Below are 21,537 nucleotides of genomic sequence, written 5' to 3' on the forward strand. Positions count from 1 at the left end.
AAATAAAGAAATTGAGTTTTCCCCACCCTTTTTTTTTGAAAGCTAACTGAATCAATTTTTTTTGAATGTGTATAAAATAGTCAAAAATGTAAAATTATAATTTGTTTCAAATTTTGATGAATGAATTAAATGAAACACAACTACTATACATAGGTTTTTGACAAAAAAATTACCAACAAAATAAATTATAGATAAAAGCCTTAACATATTTAAAATTTGAAAAAAAATTACATGGTTAGAAAGGTGAGAGACATCTTGAAGTTATTGTGGCATTTATTTAGTTAAATATTGAAATACATACAAAATTAATGGAGAATATACTATTTTAGTCACTATTTTATAATTTATAGAAGGGACATCTTTGGATGTTGACATGTACGCCCAACCCTAAGGGTTGGTAATAATCAAAGAAGATATAAATACATGGGTATGTTATATTGTGCTCATATTGTAACATGCTTATGTTATAACATTCCTAGCATTATAATATGCTTGTATTATTACGAATTAAAACTTAAAATTAACTTTCATTTTAATAAACATGATTTTATTTTTCTTTATATGAATAATTTATTTTAACTTTATTTGATTTGAGTTTCATTAATTGAAATTTAATAAATTTAACTTTAATATAATTATTTAATAATTATTTAAATTGTATTTAATATTATAAAAAGTAGTAATATTTAGCTTTAATAATGATCCAAACTCCAAATCTTATTCATCTTTCCCCACTCCTTGGACAATAGCTTAGTGATGATGGTTAATGAACCTATTGAATTACATGCCCCAAATCATTATGTTAATATAATAGTAGTTTAAATTACTAAGCATGCCCTTGTCACCTAGTGTTTAGGAAAATAATTGTCATGTGAAGATTTCATGGCTTGTACAAAAAATGGAAGAGATTAGTAGTATCCAAGTGGTAGAGTAGGATCATGTTTCTCTCCATATTGTAAAGCTTCAATTTTTTTGCATTATAATGTGCCATATTTTCTTAGAAACTATGTATTATTTATAATATTTTGGTCCCCCTTGTTTGATCCTATGGTTACTATTGTTACTTATATTTAAGTTTGGATGTGCTTTTAAGATCACTAGATTAACTAAAAAAATTATTGATCAACTAAGCATTTTTTTCAAAATAGGTCTAGAGAGGGTGTATATAGAGGATAAAATTATTAGAGTTTACACCATGATAGATATTTTCTAATTTAATTTTTTAATTTTAATACTATGGTTAGAATTAGCACAAATATGATAGATAAAGAATAATTGTCTATAATTATCATAAAGGAACTATAAATGATTGAATATCAAAGCAAAAATTTTGTTTGTACTTTTAATATTCTATCAAGTGATTTCTTTAGGATTTGATTGTGTGTCTTTTCAAATTCTTCTCTACCTATGAAGACTCAAAGCTCAATTACAACCCTACTCTTGAGTTAAAACCTTATATGAGTAAAATCTCTAACTAGAAATGTTGAAATTTAGGCAAAATAATTGACCTCTACATATTAGACAAAATTATAAAGAAAATCACCACAACCATGCAAAATTTAAAGGATCAACAATCTCACCTTTATAAATTGGAAAATAGTGTTGATTTTCTAACTCATTGGAACCCCACAAGACCGGTTGGGTTAAGTGGGCACCATGGGACCAACACACCTAAGTAGTTAACACTTAGATTGTGCCAATAAAGATAGCATTCCAACATTTTTGTATCCACTCGGGAGGGGTGGAATCATAAAAAAAACTTAGGAAAAGATTGAAGATGAGTAACTATGATCTAGAGGTGTTACGCATGGTGCTCTTTCAGTTCAACAGATCATAGTCACTCAGCTTCAATTTATCGAAACCAATCATATGTTATTAATGTAGTGATATTATATGTTTTTGATTAATAAAGCAGTGAGAACAAGGGCACTAACCCTTTTAATAGCATAACTATTAAAAATCATAGTGCAGAAACAACACTATAACAAAATTAACATCAACTATCTGCAAAAAGGAACCAAGTCTTTAGAAATTAGAAACAACAATAGAAAACATAAAAAACAAACTACATGGGTGCCTTGCGCACCCCAGTGGCATCCATGGCATTGTTCCATTCATTGGATAGGAACTTGTAAAGGTTCCCAACCTCCTTCTTGTCCTCCTTCATGTCCATAGTATGTTCCCTCAGTAGAGAGAGGGTGAGAGCCAAGCTGTGTAACACCTGCAAATGAATTTTGTTAAGGAATGCCATTTGGGCTTCCCAAGCCTCCATCTTGCTCTTGAGCTAGTTGACATCGTCCTTGATAGCCTGCAATTCAAGCACAGAGCCAAGGTTCTCAATCCTTTGCGTGATGTCCAATAAATCCGTGCTCATCTTTTCTATTTGTTGTAGAGTAGAGACACCCTATGGGTTCACAGTAGCCATGTCATCCATAGTCTCTTCAATCTCTTTGAGTACATCTCCAGCAAGGGATTTATCAATGTCATTACATAGGCCCATCAAGGGGAGAGATTCCATCACCTGTTCAACTATTTTTAAATCTTGGTCCAAGTTACCAGAGTCCAGGGCTTTGTTATCAGAAATTTCCTCACCCATGACACCCTTAGTGCCCATGTTCATAGGGGTTGTATCCTTAACATCAATAAGGTCCTGGTTTGCATTTCCAAATTACCTATGTCAATGGCCCCAACAGTGGTCGGAGCCATGGGGTCCCTAGTCATATCCACATCCACAACATCCCCATCAGGGGCCCCCATAGTGTTATTAGGGTCCTCTCCCTCCTTGTCCCCAATGGGGTCCTCCCTTGAGTCAAGATTTTTGATCAACAAGGTCTTCTTTTTGCGCCTTTTGGAAGCCAATTTAGAGGATCTCCTTTTAACCTCAGAGTTAGGGGAAGGATTGTCATTCTCAGCATCCTCAGAGGAAGAATTGTCATCAAAGACAATGCCTTTGCGTTTAACAGGGGTTTTGCCTTTTCCCTTGGAGAGGGAGTGGGAAGCATTGGGAGAGGCTGACAGAGTTAAAATGGGGGAGACCATCGATAAGGAAACAACCAAGGCATAAGCAAGTAGAGACATGGTGGCCGTCGAAAATCCTTCATGAGGATACTGGATTTAAATATAGGGAATGTCATAGATAGGGTAGCAAGCTGCTGAGTAGGCGTGCAGGGTGAGAGAGCGAAAGGATCCAGGGGGAAAAGGGCCTCATGGAATTTATACAGCCTATAAATGAGGCCCTGGTGAAGGAGGTAGGGTGGCTTATCCCCATTCTTGGGATCCATGGTGTCTTTAATAGAGATTTCAATAGTGCAGAAAATAAAAGGGCAGACAAAGCAAATCATTGTTGTGGAAGTGATTGAGAAGGGGAAAATGATAGTAGTAGAATACCTTGTGGCTGCCTTCAAGAGTGAAGTACTTCATGATCATAAGGCAGATCATGTTACATAGGTGCTTGAGCTCCTCCCGAGCAAAACCACCTTATAGATTGACGGGTTCTTCTCGGCTACGGAAGAATCATTTCAAACCTTCGCTATTCGCAACATGGCTGGTACGCTTCCAGCGACGGTCATCAAGGGTCAGCTTCGTACCATGGGAAATAGTCTCCTCAAAGACATAAAAGGAAATGTCGCCCATTGAGACACGCCTCCTAGAATAGGAGGAGGCAAAAGCAACCAAGAGCTACTCGTCGTGGCCCTTCAAGCATTCCAAAAAGTCGGCAACCCCACCTTCAATGCATAAATTCCAAACCAGGGGGTCATTTTTTAAATCATCTAGATTATCTGGTTTGTATCTAACTTTGTCGCTCCCCATAAACTCCACCAATAGAGATTCTTTAGTCATGAAAAAATTAGCACAGAGAAAGTTGCAGAGACCCTTCAAGAAGCAAGCCAAGAAGAGATAATGGGAAGTGTGTGAGCCCGACGTCAATAAACGAGACATGAAGTTGGGCGTATGGGAAAAAATGAAGTCACTTTTAGAAATGATTTCCTAGCTACGAGGCATGAAGGGCCATCAAATACTGACGGCAACCAACACATTACCAATCCAATCGTACCTCATCATGATGTTGTAAGCCCAAAGGAATTGCCAACACAACAACACGTCCATCATCGCCAGCCTAGCCGAACTAGTCACCACCACATCAGAAAAGATTAAAGGGATATTCCCAAAATTTGAATTATGAAACCAACACCTCCAAAGTACCCCAAGGGAAGAGAGGAGAGTAAGGGGAGCACTTGGAAGCAACTCAATCATTAGTAAAAATTTTGGATTTCTCTTCCTAAAGAAGGAAGTTAACATGGTCTGGGAGGAAATTGTGACTCCTCCAACATCTCAATCCTGAGAGGTTTAGACCAATGGCCGCCAAGGCATTCGCCACACTGCTACCTTCCCTAAAGACATGCATAATTTTGAACGAGTCAACCCTAGAGATGAGCCTTAGTGTGTCCTTGATAGTTCCCTCAATGGTCTAATTAATCTTATTCTGCCCTTTAACAACATCAATGATGAGCTTGGAGTCATCCTCAATGTCCATAATCTCAATTCCCATGGTGAGGGCATGGCGAATTCCCTAGTCTAAGGCCATAGCTTTAGCTCGATTAGAGGAAGGACCATTCAAGTTACCTACATAAGAAGCTCAACAAGGGCCCCCAAATGGGATATGATAACCCCTCCACCAGTGAACAGTCCCCCCTGACTGCCCCATCAAAATTGAGTTTGAAATGTGTAGCTGGAGGGGTCCAGACTCTGCTTTGTCTTAGGAGTCTCTTAGAGAATTCAACAAGAGAGAACAAGGGGGGAATGTTCCAACATCTAGCAATTTCCCAGTCCTAGGTAGACGGTGGCTTCGATGCCATCCAGGTTTTAGAAACAGAGCTATTCTCAAGAATCAACTTAAGGAATTGAGCAAACACAATTTCTACAAAGGCCTCTTTTTCTTTGAATATCCTGTCATTCCTTTCCTTCCAGATACTCTAGCTCACATGAGAGGGGATCTTCTCCCATAGTTCTTGGATAAGGGGGTTGGAAGAGGGGCCCCAAAACTCCTGGGACAAATTGAACAAATTATCATTCATAATCCAACAGATATTGAGCTTGATGTAGACCATCCCCCAAAGCTCCCGAGTAAAGGCACAGTGGAGGAAGAGATGAGAAGGCCTTTCCTCATCATTTTTGCAGAGGATGCATCTGTTAGGGAATTGGAATCCTTACTTGACTAAATTATCTTGGGTCAAAATTTTGTTGAGGAGAGCAGTCCACCAGAAGAAATTAACCTTGGGGATGAGTTGGGGATTCCAAACCTCTTTCCGCATAGAGGTGTAAACAAGTTCTCTTAGTAAGTTGGTGTAGGCATTTTTGACAAAGAAGTCTCCAGAGGGGTCCCACCTCCAAATGAATCTATCCTCCCTAGGAAAAAGAGGGAGGAACATACCAGCCAAGAGCTTTTGGGACTTTCTAGCAGCAGGGAGGAGGAAGGGATGATCAATGCAACAGTCCTCCAAGGCCCTCCAAGTGCGGTTGCTAAAATAATCACTGATCCTTTCTCTAGAGAAGCTTTTGGTAGCATCTTGGAGCCTTCTAAGGGAGGGGGAAGAAGCAAGGGTCTATCTCCTAACCAACAATCCTCTTAGAAGAGAATATTCCTACCTTTTCCAATAAGCCACCTCAAGCTGTAAGATAAAGCGTCCCTATAGCTCAAGATGTTATTCCAAATTTTGGAACCCCTAGGAAGGCCCTCCTCTTTCAGAACAGAGGAAAAGTCCCCATTACCCAGGTACTTGGCCCTAATGATCTTGCTCCAATCTATATCCTTATTTAGAAGCTTCCAGGCAATTTTGGTCATAAGGGCCTTATTGAACCTTGAGATCTTGCGGATTCCTAAGCTGCCCATGGCCTTTAGAAGACAGAATTTGTCCCAACCCACCAAGGTGAGCCTCTTCTTTTCTTCCATTCCCATCCAGAGGAAAGTCTTTTGGATATTCTCCAACTTAGCAACCATAGCCACATAAATCATAAAAAGGGAGAGAAAGTACACAGGGATCCCCTGGAGGGAGGAGGAGAGCAGCTACAATTTTCCAGCACTACTAAGGAATCTACCTGTCCAACCAGCCAGCTTCTTTTGCATTCTTTCGAGGATAGAGATCTAGAAGGAATTAGAGACATCATTAACAATCAAGGGGAGGCCCAGGTAGGTGCCAGGAGGGAGGCCTTTGACAACCAAGGATTCTGTAGACTTTATCATGGAGTTGGACATGAGTGTGAAAGAAGTAAATGTTTCTCTTCTCATATTAATGTGTTGGCTAGAGGCCAGAGCATAGGAGTTGAGAAAGGATTTCCAAGCCTTAGCTTCCCACACAAAGGAGATACCAAAAAGAATAGTGTCATCGACGAACTGCTGTAGAACATTAGGAGGCACCATAGAGGTGAATTTAATGCCCAATAGAGCTCCCCTGCGAACCATATAATTCAAGTTAGAAGCCAACACTTTAGTAAGGATGATGAATAGGTAAGGGGGGAGAGGTTACCCTTGTCGTAACTCTCTAGAGGTCGTGAACTTCTCTAGGGGGCTCTCGTTGAGAAGCACAATGTAGGTTTTTGTAGATATGCATTTCCCAATAAGTTTGATGAGTTTATCTCCAAACCCCATAGCTTTGAGAACTTTGAAAAGGAAGTTTCAGTTGACTCTATCATAAGCCTTGGAGATGTCAAACCTGAGCACCATCCCCGACTAGTGACACTTATCCATGGAGTGAATAATCTCATGGGTAGAGATGACCACATCAAGAATTTGTCTACCTGGGACAAAACCCTTCTATGAAGGGCTAATCAGAGGATCCAAGAAAGGTTTGAGCCTATTAACAAGAACTTTGCTGAAGATTTTATAAATAGTGTTACAAAGACTGATAGGGAGAAAGTCCTTGAGGCTAAACGCCTCCTGAGTTTTAGGGACACGGACAATGAAGGTGTGATTGAGCTTGTTGAGGAGCCTTCTAGATCTGAAATAATCCCTAGCTGTCAGAACAACATCAAGGTCCACCACATCCCAAAAATCTTGGGAAAAGCCAGGGGGAAATCATCAAGACCCCGGGCTTTGAAGGAACCCATAGAAAAAACACCGGACTTGACTTTCTCCTTAGAAACATGGGCCAAAATTAGGTTGTTATCTTCCACTGAGAGGGGTGGTGGGGGGCAGTTGAGAAGATCCTCCCCAACAGGGGCCCCCAGATCACCATCTTCCCTAAACAAAGTGGCAAAATAGTTGGTAGTCAGTCTGCTCAAACTATCCTCATCCTTGACCTCTTGATTGTTATCATCCATGAGGGAGGAGACGTGGTTTCTATGCATGTGGATAATATCAAGTCTATAAAAGAAAGTCGTATTCTTGAAACCCTCCTTGAGCCATTGAACCCTAGATTTTTGTTTCCAATAAAGTTCTTCTTTGTGGGAGTTTTCCTTCCATTTTCTACATAGAGCAGCTTCCTCCATATGTGGAGCTTCAAGCGAGTCACCTTGATAAATGCACTCTTGGATAACAGTCAGTTTACTATTGAGATCCTTTTTTTGCTTGAAGATATCCCTGAAGGTGTATTTATTCCAAAGCCAGACATTTCTTTTGACCAAGTCAAGCTTCTGGGAAATCTAGAACATAGGTGTGCCAAATATGTAGGTGCTCAACCATCTTTTAATGCAATCCTTGAACTCCGACTGAGAGTTCCACATAATTTCATACCGAAAAGGATCATTTTTCCTTGAGGCATTTGTGGTATTGTAGAGGAGGGGGTTGTGTTCAGAGACAGTTCTAGGGAGGGTAGTGAGCTTCAAGGAGGGACCAATTCCCCAATTGCTCGAGATGAGAAATCTGTCAAGTCTGACTTGAATAAGACCCTTTCCCTTCCTAAGATTGCACCAAGTGAATTTTTGCCTCGTTAGTTCCACATCTATCAGCCCATTCCTACCAATTAAGTCGGCAAGATCAGTCATGCTATTAGAGTACTCTGTAAGGCCTCCCAACTTCTTAAAGGGGATCAAAGGAGAGTTGAAATCACCCGCAATCAATTAGTGGGCATTGAAATTATTTTGTATTAGAGAAGATAAGTCATTCCAGATATTTAGTATACCCGATCTGACATTGGGGGCATAAACATTAACAAGAAGGCAAGAGTCCACCAGGGAAGAGAGTTTAGAGACCAAAAGGTTGGCTGAGGAGGAGAGAAGACTGCTAGAAAAATGGGAGGGGTCCCACATGGTAACCAAGCCACCAAAGGCTCTAGTAGCATCACTGATAACAAACTTAGCACCAGGCCAAATTTTCCTAGCAACAAGGGAAAAGGAAGACATAGACATCTTAACTTCTTGGAGAAGAAAGACCATAATTTTATTTTCGAAGATACACTTCTTAAGAGTATATTATTTTTGGGGGTTGTTGGGGCCCCTCATATTCCATTGGAGGACCTTCATTTCTAACCTTTTATGGATGTCTCCAAGGTTCGCTACCTACCATTGGCAATATCCCTTGCTGCTTCTATGTGTCTCGATAGTCTCTATGATGGCTAGCCCACTTTAAGGTCCATCCCCACATTAGGCTTTGCATTCTGGGTCTTGCATCTTTGAGTAATCCATCCCTCGTCAATAGGAGTCATGCAACCGCTGGATAATGCACCAAGAGCACCCGGTGAGAGGATACCCTGGTTCGGAGTGGGAAATAGCAACAAGGAGTGAGCTATCTCCATGGTGAGAGTGGGGTCCCCCGCAATCTCACCATCTTCTAGTTGATCAACCAGTGAAACCGACCTAGCCATCAGGGAGATGCACTTTTCTTTCGGGGCCGATTTAGAGGCTTCATCCACTTGCTTTGCAAGGGATTTGAGAAGGTTATTAATACTCTTAGCAAAGGGGTATTCTTCCATAACCGAGTCCTCGACAATAAGGGGAGGCAGGTCTAGGCTAGGAGTAGGAGTCACAACAAGCCACACAACCGGATCTTGATGGAATATAGGAGCATTTGGGACAGGGTCTTCAACCAAGGCTAAGCCTTTAAGCTTAAGAGGCAAGGGGGCCGGAGATTTACATTGGGAAATAATATGCCCAAATTTGCGGTATTTTGGTAGAAGAGGGTGGCATTTTCAAAAACCAGGGGTTGAGTCTAGCTACCAAGCCTGGATTTGAGGGTTATAAAGTTTGGGAGATTCATGCTCATAGTAGATTGAACACAAAAACGAGCATAGACCAAGCATGATTTGGTTCTAGTGATATCATCAACACCAACAAAATGATAAAAGGAATTCCCAATCCATTTAAAGATGGACTCATCCTAGTATTCAAGGGAAAGCCCCGAGAGCTGAACCCATACCGGAGCAGTTTTCTGTAAGTCAGCCGAGGGTCAAAGCTAGCCTTCCAAAGACAGAGGGATATTCAATGCCATTTCTTAATTAATATCATATTAGATGGTCGTTATATAATTTAATTATTCTATAATATAAATAAAAGATACCCAATGTTCTAACATCCATAGTTTTTCATCACAAGGTCTATATTGAATGCCCAAAATCTTTTATTTATATTAACAAGTATGATTTGTAGCATCCCTTCTTGAAGACATAATCCATTGCCTTGATATTTAATATAAAATTACAATATGATACTTTTGTTACAAGTGTGGTTGTCGTTGCACCAAAAGATCGACCTATTAATGCCCAATACAACCACTAGACTTATAGAATCCATAAGAGGCAGTTAAGCCATGTCACAAACTTGAACACTGCACTGCACAACACAAAGAGACCAAGGGTGCACACCTTGCAACGATCCCCCCAATGAAAGCGAGGGGTTTGAACCTATGACCAAGCTCCGATACCACGTGTTACAAGTGCGGTTGTTGTTGCACCAAAAGATCGACCTATTAATGCCCGATACAACCACTGGACTTATATAATCCACAAGAAGTGGTTAAGCCATGTCACAAACCCAAGCATTGTAATGTACAACACAAGGAGACCAAGGGTACACACCTTGCAAAAAATTTTCACATTAAAAACATGTGAATTCATCTTGAGATACATTAGAATTGTTGGAAGTTTCACTATTTTTAATTTTCTAGAAGAAGAAACGAAATAATGGTCATTGCGCCAAGCCAATAGGATGTTTTTATTTGATCCTCATTCTTAATTATGGTAGCTTGATTGATTATATGTTAAATATGATCCATCATGATTTGATTATCCTCTTTCTTAATGAAATAAATGTCATTCACAACTTGATCACCAATACGCTTGATCTAATTAATTTTATTATCTAGCTTTTTAAGGGGGTTAAGTCTTTCATCATATGAAGGGGTGGCTATATTATGGATACGAATAATTTAGCATTTTAGGTAAGTGCATGGAAATTGGGGAGTAGAAGGAGGTTCTAAATAGCCAGATTTTCTAAAATAAGAAAATTATGATCTTGGATAAGAAATTGAAGATAGTTATGCTCAAAATTTAAAAATGTGATGAGAAAAAGAGTCACGGTGCTTTTAATCTATTTTCTAAAATACTAACATTTTTTTAAAAGGTGGACATTAATGGGGTTTAAATAGGGGATCACATAAAGTGCTCCTATTATGCTCTCCCTAAAATCTTAACCTTTTTAAGGTATTTCAAAAATTAATTTAGTGAGAAGTAGGTGACACCTTGAAATATATGCTTTATTTTTCTATTAGTTTTTTTTAATGAATATATGATTTTTTATTAATTCTTAAGGTGGGCACATTGTGAAAATAAAAAATTCTTGCTTAATTTTTCTAGAAACTAATCAATTTGTTTTGTTTTGAATGTGTATAGAGTAGAGTCTAATATGTAAAAATATAATTTATTTCAAATTTAGATGAATGAAACAAAAGATACATACATTATTTCAAATATAATTTATTTCAAATTTTGAGGCGGAGGTAATGCCTATTGAGGTGGTGTTTTTCATAGTGGGAGAGGTTGGTTGTTTTTCTATGTGGTCTACTTATTTCTCTGGTTCCTTGGTTGTGAAGTTGAATCAATATTGGCTCTTCCACTTGTTGGTCCATTTCTCTTTTGCTCCTATTGAGGTGGGTTCCTTTTTTATGGAGGTGGAGAGGAGTTACGCTAGAGGGGAGATGACTTTTTGCTAGAGAATCATTGCAGGTTTCTGCATAATGGTTTTTGGAGCCATTTCAAAACCCAATCTGAAGGTTTTAGGAGCCTTTCAAAACCCCCTGATCCTTATCTTTCATTTGCTCACCTAGCGGGACTTAGTTATTTTTAGATTGTTCTTTAAGGTTTTTCTTTATGACTCCGGTTGTTAAGGTTTTGGGAGCCTTGTTAAAAGCCAATGATCAGGTTAAGGGTGCCTTGGTAAAACCTGTGGATCTTGGATCTATTTTAATAAGGTTATGGGATCCTTGCAAAACCCTTATCTCTTATCTAATGGCTTAGGGTTGGGGGTGGCTTTGCGTGTTCTTAGCTTCCCTATTGATGTTTGGTTGATGATTGGCTATTGTTAGTCTTTGTTTGTATCTTTTTACAGAGTCTTGCTTGGCAATTTTGAATTCCCATTATTTCCAGAGGGTTTCCAGTCCCTTCATAACCTCTTGTCAGGGGTTTTGGGTCCCCATCAAAACTTGTTTTTTCCCTAATAAAAAACTAGCCAATTACTATTGCACTAACTTAATTTTAAATAAATATTATTAAATTTATTTTTTGTCAATTAGAATTAATTATTATTATTCTAGAATGTAATTGGTTAAATAAATTATAAATATTTATTTTGAAATTCAAAATATTTAAAATGTAATTTTTATTATAGAACATAAGAATAATAGAAATTTCATGTATAATTCTATAATTATATTTTTTATATTTCTATAAATTATGATTATATAAATTAAACTATAAGTAAAATTATATAATTTTTAAAATCAAATTAAGATTATATTTATAATTAATTTAGACAAATTTAATTAATTTAAAGTAAGTTTTGATTTGTTTGATTTAAAAATAAGATAAAAATTAGAAAAATATTTTATTTACATAATTATTTACTTTTAATGTTTATGTACAAAAATAAATAACATACATAGTATAATTCTTATTGATTATTATTTTTAAAATTTTAATAATTTATACATGTACAAATCTTACTATCAATTATATTATAATCTTGACCTTAAGTAATATTTTTTTTTAATTTATAATTATTGAAATTTTTTATTAAATAATTATTATGTAGAATTATTATAATAGTTATTATAATATTTTAATATATTAAAACATAATATTCAAAAAATAATAATAAATTATAAATATTTATTTTAAAATTGAAATTATTTTATATAAATTTTTTATTATACCTCATATAAATTATAGAAATTACATCTATAATGTTATATTATATCTTTTATTTTATTTTTAAATTAAGCACTATAGAGGAGTTAGCTCCCTATATTGATCTATAATAGAGTTACATAATGGATGAGATGGTGTTAATTCCATCTACCGATACATTTCTACGTTGGAGTTGTTGAGGGGAAAGCAGATCCCCAAATACACTTACATAATTCCCAAAAGGAGTCATCTCACACTTCTCAATATTGTCCTTATATGTCTCTAGAGCTTTGGCCATGACTTGTTTCTTGGCGAAAACCTGAGCATCGAAGATCCCAGCAATATAGCCATAATTGGGTTTGATGCTAACATTGTCAATGGCCAACGTAACCTCCACTTGGATATTTTCCTTGACCAAAAAATTTCCATTTCTACCTGCCCTACTGCGAGAACCAATGGCTTGCAATACATCTGTGAAAATGGCCTCCATTATTTTACCATCATGGACATGGCTACTGTTAGCCCCGACACTTCCTAGAATAGACCAGATTGCAGTCCTTACTTCATCATATTCAACCTTAAAGAGCCATTGTATCTATTGATCACATAACTCATCAAGACAACTGCATTTCACCCCGAAAATTTTCTTCCCCACCATCAAATTCTATCTTGCCTCAATCCTTAAATGACTGCATTCTCTACTCTTATGTGATGCTACGTCTATGCTCCCCTCTCGAGTTAAATAGTGTTTAGTTCTGTCTCTTGATCATGCGTACGAAACACATTAAGCACCTTGACAAATATAAATACAGATTCTGCATAAGCACAACCTAGCCTTCTTGTCTTGTCATGTCATTCCCATTGCCTCCTCCTTACAGCTTACCGCCTAGTATACTCCTCCTGTGTAGGTGTCCTCCCAAGATACCATCCATTTGAGGCGATCTAAGAGTATATAAAATCTGCACCATACACATTCTCCTTCACAAAACCCAACAAAGCTATACTTGGACTGAAACAAATAGTCTATCAGTTTCAAATCCAAATTATGTACCAAACTGATCTTAGATTCAACCAACATCAACACGCGTCTGACTCAGAGGAGCAAGTTTGTCATTCTAAATGATTCTTTCTAGCTCTGACCACAAGGATGGGAAACTTGAGATGGTTTTTTTGTTTACTCCAAGATTTGCAATATAATTGGCTGCTAAGTTGGACTCCCTATAGATATGGGTGAATCTATAATCTGGAAGCTTTTCCGCGCTTTCTTTTATTTTTAATATCCAAGGCTTCAACCTCCAATTTATGGTTTTATAGTTTTGTCTTTATTTACATTTGGCATTAATGGTGATTTGGGAATCACTCTCAATATCAACTGCTTAGATCCCTTTCTCCCTGTATAACAGTTAACCTCTTACCAAGGTTTTCATCTCTACCTCATTATTGGTCATCATACTGGTGAGACAATAAAACAACCAAATACAATTTCTCCTATTGTCTTGAATGATACAATGATACATCTGGTATTGTAGGCGGCGGGTTGTCTTTTGCTGCACCATCAAAATTTAATTTAAATCTTTGCTTTCGTGGTGCCTTCTACTATGCCCCATCCTCATTTTTGGCTTGCTGGTAACATTGCCTAATAGAGGCCAAAGCTTATTCCAAACTTCTTTGATCTCCTCGTCCAATTTGGTGATATATTCAGTCTTTTTGTTATTAATCTTGAGATTCAGAACTTCATAGATTTTGTCTTCTATTTTTCCCATAACGTTTTCTATAGGTGATGCTTTCTCATTGGAGATTGTTTTGTTCCTTTCCTTCCATATGTGTCAAACAATCATAGGAGTGACCAACCAGATGTCTCCCCATGATGGATTCCTTCTAATGAGTGGCTAGTCACTTAGAAAGCTATGTAGAATTTCATTCCTAAACATGACCCATCCAATAGAAGCAATTATTCGATCCTAGCATTGGGTTGCAAAAGGACACCATAAAACTAAATGGTTAAGTGTTTCATTGTCTGCTAAGCATATTGGTCATACACTTGGGCCCTTAATTTTGAACATTTTCAGCCCATACCTAGTTAAAATACACCCATGGAGGGTTGTCCAAAGGAACGTTCCAGATTTGGTTGTCACACTCTTGTGCCAAAAAAGTTTCAACAACTAGTATTATAGTTATTAATAATAAAAAGTTTAATCAATATTGTTATCAATTATTATAATCATGATTAGAATTAAAACTAAGAATATTGTAAGATTGTACTTAGAATTATTCAAAAACTAAAATAAATAAATAATTTAAGTATTACTAAGAAACATCAAAAAAATATGAATAATAGATATAACATTATATTAGAGTTCAATTTTCTCGGACTTTAGTTATGTAATATATTTATTCTAGATCTTATTCCTAACATTAATTCATCTCTTTTTTTGCAATGTAGTCTATAAAATATTACTAATCATTTATTCATCAATTTCAACTATACTAGTTGCACTTGTACTTGCTATGAATTAAAGTTGAAGCCAACATCACCTACAGAGATTATAATCTTCCAACAACCAAGTGACTAAAACTATTGTCTACTATAGCTTTGAACTACTATGTCATAGCTCATTTATATTAAATATACTATTATTATAATATTACAAAGACAAACACTCACCACTATGTGGCACTTGTTTATAATTGACGTAATCTCACAACTTTACTTCTACACTAAGAAAAGATAAGACTTGTGTTTTGGACAACAGGAACCAAATGTACATAATCCAAATGCAAAAATGAAACCAATAGAATTTATATCCCTCAAACCTCTTCACCATAAAGATAATTATCAATAAATTCAATACCATTATTACAAAACTAAGATCATAAAATATTTCAAAATCCTCCATAAAAAATAAATATAATATTTATTTCATAATCATTTGCTGTTGACATACAATAGTTGTCTCAATCCTATTAGTTGGATAAGTTCGATCTCATTGACCTTAGCAAATGCTCAAATCAAATTTACCAAGGGAGAGGGACCATTAGGTGATAGGGGTATCAATACATAATATGGTAGGTGGACATAATGTGTCTAATAATGGTGCACTTAAAAAGTCACGTCAATACTTATCTCCAAAAAAATATCTGTAAAATTCAAAAAGCAACTAATCATGTGATGTCACATCACCGCTCAAATAAACATGACTTAGTGCATACCTATCGGCCTTATCACAATTTGAGACCAATTTGGACACTTTCACAAAATGAATGTTGATGAAGCATCATACTTAACCTACTTAAAAACCATTTTTTAAATAAATGACGATAAGTCAATCACTATACAAAATTTTAAAAAAGTTGAAATATCCCATAAATAATTGAAAAGTGCGAAATTAGGGGTAGGAACCTCTCCCCTTCTTTAACTAACCAGTCATGTTTACTATGGATGGGCGTCGAATCAAACAAAGAGTAAATAAAACAGTACCAAGGACGAGCAACGTTCCATAGCAATTCACTATATGTATAATACGAAATAGACATAGCAGGGGCGTTTTAATGAGATATATATCGGCGCACTTGCTCAAGTCAAATTTACTACATTATGTAACCGGTCATTTCTTTTCCATTTAAGGGACCTCGGAATGAAACAAAGCGTAAAAGAAATCTAGTACATTGGAGGAACGTTCCATAGCGATTCACTAGATGTATAAGAAATTGAAGGAGTGTTTGAATGAGATATATCGGCGTTATCAGATTGTGGTGATGTCCAAGTCGTTCCAAGTAGATTGAGTAGAGGTCAGACGACTTAACCACTCGTTACAGAAATTATCTTATTTGTATCGCAGGAATACCTATGAAGGCACTCCTCCCAGCAGCTGGTCTCGAAAGGGCGCACTTCCCAGACAGCGGTGTTGCACTTGAACCCTGATCCCAACGCAATCTGCAGAACGCGCTCCCCGACTTTGAGCCGCCATTTCGTACCAAACGCCGCTGGAGGCCGTGTTGCCAAAGCGAAAGAGCGCCAATGCGTGACGCCTCCAGATCGTAGTCACTCAGCTTCAACCTTTTCCCGATTCCGCTTATAACGGCGCGTCCACCTGGGTGGATGCAAAAATGCTGGAACGCCAGCGTGAAGTTGGGTATATAGGGGTCCACCTTCATCTTGAACAAGTTTAGGCAGAGCCAATTGTAGGCGTAGTACAACTGCTCGCGCAACGGAACAACCTTGGCAGCGATGTTGTGTAGAGAAGGGCGGAGACGGACCCGTCAAAAAGACGGATCCGTAGGCCTCGTCGTCGGCGGCCACGCTGGTCCGAACGGAATGGAGAAGCCGCATTTTGGCTCGCCCGGCCTCTTGCAGTTTGTTGGAGAGGAGAATGGCGGCGCCGCCAACTCGGAAGAGAGAGGTGGTGAGCATGAAGCTTCTGTCGTTGCCGGGGTAGTTTGCATTGACGGTTATGCTTTCGGTGGAGATGATGAGAGCGTAGGAGTTCGGATGGACGAGTAAGAGATCTTTCACCATGTTTACCGCCAACACGCGGGTGTAGAAATTCTATTGCAGTCACTGATTATTAATCTCCTATCTCATAAAAATTATTTAACTACTGAAAATAAATTTACAGCTGAATATCGAAAAATAACACAACTGCAACTTCACTAAAAATACAGAAAGAAATAAGCAACACAAGGACACAATATTTTTGGACAATCGTCCCTGGAAAAACCCCTAAGGGAAAACCAGTTCTACAGATGGAAAATATATTAATCTTCAGCAATATAAGAATTACAAAAGAATTCCTTACCTCTTACTGGCAGAACTCCGACAAACTCCTAATATCTCCTCCTGATATCCTCCACTGCTATATCAACGCTATCACTGCGCCTCTTGCTAACACTGCAAGACTATTTGCTATCACTGCAAATTCTTCTCAAGACTTCTTATTTTCCAAATGACCCATGACCCCTTTTTATACTACTCTATTGGAAAACCAATGGCCAAGATTAATTCAAACCAACGGCTGAGATTAAGACAACTCAATAACCAATAACTAATTTTGGCTATGAGTTGTCACCTAAAAAGAGCCACTATTAAATAACAATTGTTTTTATCCTAACAATACTTGTTTGACAAAAACAACCATTTTCTAATTCTAGGTCAGGATGAACAGCTGTCCAAAACTACCCATAACTAATGTTGTTATTTCTGGGTAAGGACGAACAGCTGTCCAAGCTACCCATAATTAACACTCCCTCTTAGCGAGGAAGCTGTTTTGCATGACACCCATCTTATCTCTAAAGAAGATGAATTTTGCCTTTCCCAATGCCTTTGTTAGAATGTCTGCTACCTGCTCCTCTGTAGGTATGTACTGTAGCTGAACAATCCCCCTCTGTACACAATCCCTGATGAAGTGATACCTGATGTCTATATGTTTCGATCTATTGTGAAACACTGGATTCTCAGTCAACTTGATGCAACTCTGATTGTCGCAGTGTATCACCGTAGTCTCAACCTTCTGACCAAACAAGGCTACTAGCAACTTCCGAAGCCATATAGCTTCACACGTCACCATGCTGGCTGCGATGTATTCTGCTTCTGATGAACTCAAGGCCACAGATTTTTGCTTCCTGCTAAACCAAGAAACAACTCCTGATCCAAAGCTGAAACAACATCCTGAAGTACTCCTTTTGTCCGTTGTACTGCCTGCCCAATTTGCATTAGTATAGCCTATCAACTTGATACCTTCACCTCGAACATATCTGATCCCGTACTCAACCGTACCATGAAGATAACGCAACACATGCTTAGCCGCCGTCCAATGCACTCTCTTTGGCTCTACCATGAACTGACTAAGAGAGTTTACTGCAAAAGCTATATCTGGCCTGGTGTTGACCAAATACATGAGCGAACTAATCAGCTGCTTGTATAGGGTGGGATCAACATCCTTTTCCTTGGATGCATCTACCTTCCTCCAATTAGTGATCATGGGTGTAGACATGGCTTTGCAATCTTCCATCTCGAATTTCTTCAAGATTTTAATGCAATATTTCCCTTGACCAAGGAAAATCTCTCCATCAGTCTGCTACACCTCCATGCCTAGAAAGCAGTGCATAAGTCCCAAATTCTTCATCTCAAACTCTTCTGCAAGGTCCCTCTTGCAATCCTTTATGAGGCCTAGCGCACCAGTAAGAAACAAGTCATCCACATATAGAATAAGAATGAGAACCTCACCCCCAACCACCAAGTAGTAGAGGTTCGCATCAACCTCACTCTTCATAAAGCCCATTTCCTACAAGTATGTATCAATGCGCTCATACCACGCTCTGGGAGCCTGCTTGAGTCCGTATAAGGCTTTCTTTAATCTGTACACGTGGGTCTCTTTGTTGTGTGCTACAAAGCCTTCTGGTTGTTCTATGTATACCTCCTCCTTCAATTCTCTATTAAGGAATGCTGTCTTGACATCCATTTGATGGATCTGCCATCCCATCTGTGCTGCAAATGAGATTACAGCTCGTATAGAAGTATGCCTGGCCACAGGAGCAAATGTCTCCTCATAGTCTATTCCCTCCTTCTGAGAGAACCCCTTGGCCACAAACCTCGCCTTATATTTTACAATGCTACCATCTACACCATGCTTTATCTTGAAGATCTAGCACGATCCAACTACTGCTCTATCAATTGGTCTAGGCACTACCTCCCATACATCATTTTGCATTATTGAGTTATATTCCTCAACCATAGCATCTCGCCATACCTGATGCTTTGTAGCTTCCTGATAGCTGGAAGGTTCACTATCTACTAACTGCCTGACTAATGCCACATAGTCATTGAACTTGGCTGGTTGTCTCCTCTGTCTTGTACTCTTCCTAGGAGCTCCCACAGACTCCTGAGTATCCCTTTGTATGTCTTGAACCTCATGGTTCCTACTGCCAACTGTAGAGGATGAAATATCAACCTCTATATCATCTAGATGCATATCCTGCTGCACCAATTGCTCCATACTCTGTGAATCTTCACTACCTGAGTCTATGCTTGTACTAGTAACTGCACTTGAGCTTTGTTGTCCTTGACTTGGACTTGGAGGTTTCGTTGGCTGCTCACTCCGATCATCTGCTGGCAAATCTCTGGATCTTCTAAACGCCTTGTCCTCCATGAACTTGACATCGCATGTGACAATAATTCTTCTGGTCCCTGGAATGAACATCCTATATGCCTTTGAAGTTTCACTATACCCAACAAAGTACCCCTTCTCTGCAGTCTGATCTAACTTGGTATGTATGTCTCCAAGAATAATGCAATATGCCAAACTCCCAAATATCCTGAAGTGACCAACATCTGGCTTCTTCCCCGTGAAAGCCTCCCCTGGTGTCATTTTCCCTAGTACCTTGTGTGGAACCCTATTCTGAATGTAGACTATTGTACTACACGCTTCTGCCCATAAGTAGCGGGGCATGTCTTGGTCATGTAGCATAGCCCTTGCTGCCTCCGAAATAGAACGGTTCTTCCTCTCAGCAACTCCATTCTGCTATGGATTGTAAGGAACGGTCCACTCTCTCTTGATTCCTTCTCTGGTACAGAAATCTTGGAAGTCATTTCCTTTGTACTCGCCTCCATTGTCTGACCGAAGAACCTTTATCTTCCTTCCTGTTGAGTTCTCCACAAGAGCCTTGAAATCTTGGAAGCGACTGAAAACCTCATCCTTGGTCTTCAAGAAGTATATCCAGGTCTTCCAGGAGAAATCATCAATAAAGGTAACATAATACTCATATCCTCTGAGAGACTTTGTCGACATTGGTCCACATACATCTGAATGTACTAGATCAAGAACACCCGTAGATCTGGTGTCACTCCTTGGAAAAGATGCTTTCGCAAACTTTCCCAACACACATCCCTTACATACATCATCATGCTCTGTGCTCACCTCTGGAACACCTATCACCGTCTCACGAAGCAATCTAAGTGCTCCATGATGAATATGGCCCATCCTCCTATGCCATAGCTCTCCAAGATCTCTAGCGTTACTGCTGCTCATGAGTGCCTTAGGAGTATCAAACTACAACCTATAAAGGCGACCACTCCTAACTCTAATAGATACGGGTGATTTCCAATCTTTATGCTTAATCAAAACATGCATCCCTCTAAAGAGAACATTATACCCTTTATCCTGAAGGACAGATACAGAAACCAAATTCATACCTAAGCCTGGCACATGCAACACATCATGAAGAGGAATTACCTTTCCATTCTCCCTCTGAAGCTGAACAGTCCCTTTCCCAACTGAGTTGAGCTTGGACAAGTTCCCCATAGAGATCTGGATTCTGGTGTTCTCCTCTTTGTAGCTGGAGAAGTACTCTCAAACTCCTGTCATATGAAATGATGCCCGACTGTCTATATACGAGACACTCTGTGAGGTTGAGCTAATCATACAGGCTATGAGTGCAAACTCATCCTCCAATCTACTAGAGAGCTCCTCTGCACTTGCTGAAGCTGCCACTTGGTTCTTTCCCTTCTTATCTTTCTTCCTTTGTGGCCAATCGCTGACATAGTGGCCAAACTCACGACAACCAAAGCACTTGACCTTAGATAGGTCCTTCTTCTTCTTTTCAATTTGTGAATTTGCTCCTTTGCTAGATCCCTTCTTTGTTTTCCCCTTTCCCGCTAGGGCAACATTTTCTTGTTCTACCTCACTTTTCTAACTCTTATTGTTGGCTCCATTGACAAGGCTTAGTCTAAGCTCCTCCTGAGTGAAATCACTCCAAAGTCGATCCCAACTTGGTAAGGTGTCTCGTCCATTAATAACTTGAACAAAGACATCCCACTGCTTAGAAAACCCATTTAGGGCTATTCTTACTAGCTCATCTTCATTTGGCTTATCTCCAACAATTGCTAACTCATCCTTGACAAGTCTAAGCCTAGTGAGGTAACTTGTAACATCTTCTCCCTTGTTCATCTGGGTATTCCTCAATTTTTCTCTGAGAATCAGCTTCCGGTTAGTGGTAGCATTCTGGTACAGATTCATAATGGCGTCCCACATCTTCTTCGATGTATCTAACTCTGCGATATGTGGAACAACATGGTCCTTAACATCATCAAGGATATCCTCCTCGCCTTGGCATCATCCTTCTTGTATGATGCAAGTTGTACTGGATCTGTAGGTACAGCTACAGTACTAGTAACATATTCCTTGATACCATTCTCTTCCAGCAATAAAGA

At 38.6% G+C, this 21,537-nt stretch overlaps 1 protein-coding gene across 1 annotated transcript; it reads right to left on the bottom strand.

The window, feature by feature from the left end:
• Window positions 1-2,404: 2,404 nt before the first annotated feature.
• Window positions 2,405-16,487, bottom strand: LOC131858336 (uncharacterized). Its single transcript, XM_059211547.1, has 3 exons — window positions 16,178-16,487; window positions 12,562-12,866; window positions 2,405-2,650 (listed from the first exon to the last, which is right to left on the bottom strand). The coding sequence occupies exons 1-3, from the start codon at window positions 16,485-16,487 to the stop codon at window positions 2,405-2,407; spliced, it is 861 nt and encodes a 286-aa protein (XP_059067530.1).
• Window positions 16,488-21,537: the final 5,050 nt, after the last annotated feature.

Source organism: Cryptomeria japonica, chromosome 9 (genome assembly GCF_030272615.1).
Source record: "Cryptomeria japonica chromosome 9, Sugi_1.0, whole genome shotgun sequence".
Taxonomy (NCBI): domain Eukaryota; kingdom Viridiplantae; phylum Streptophyta; class Pinopsida; order Cupressales; family Cupressaceae; genus Cryptomeria; species Cryptomeria japonica.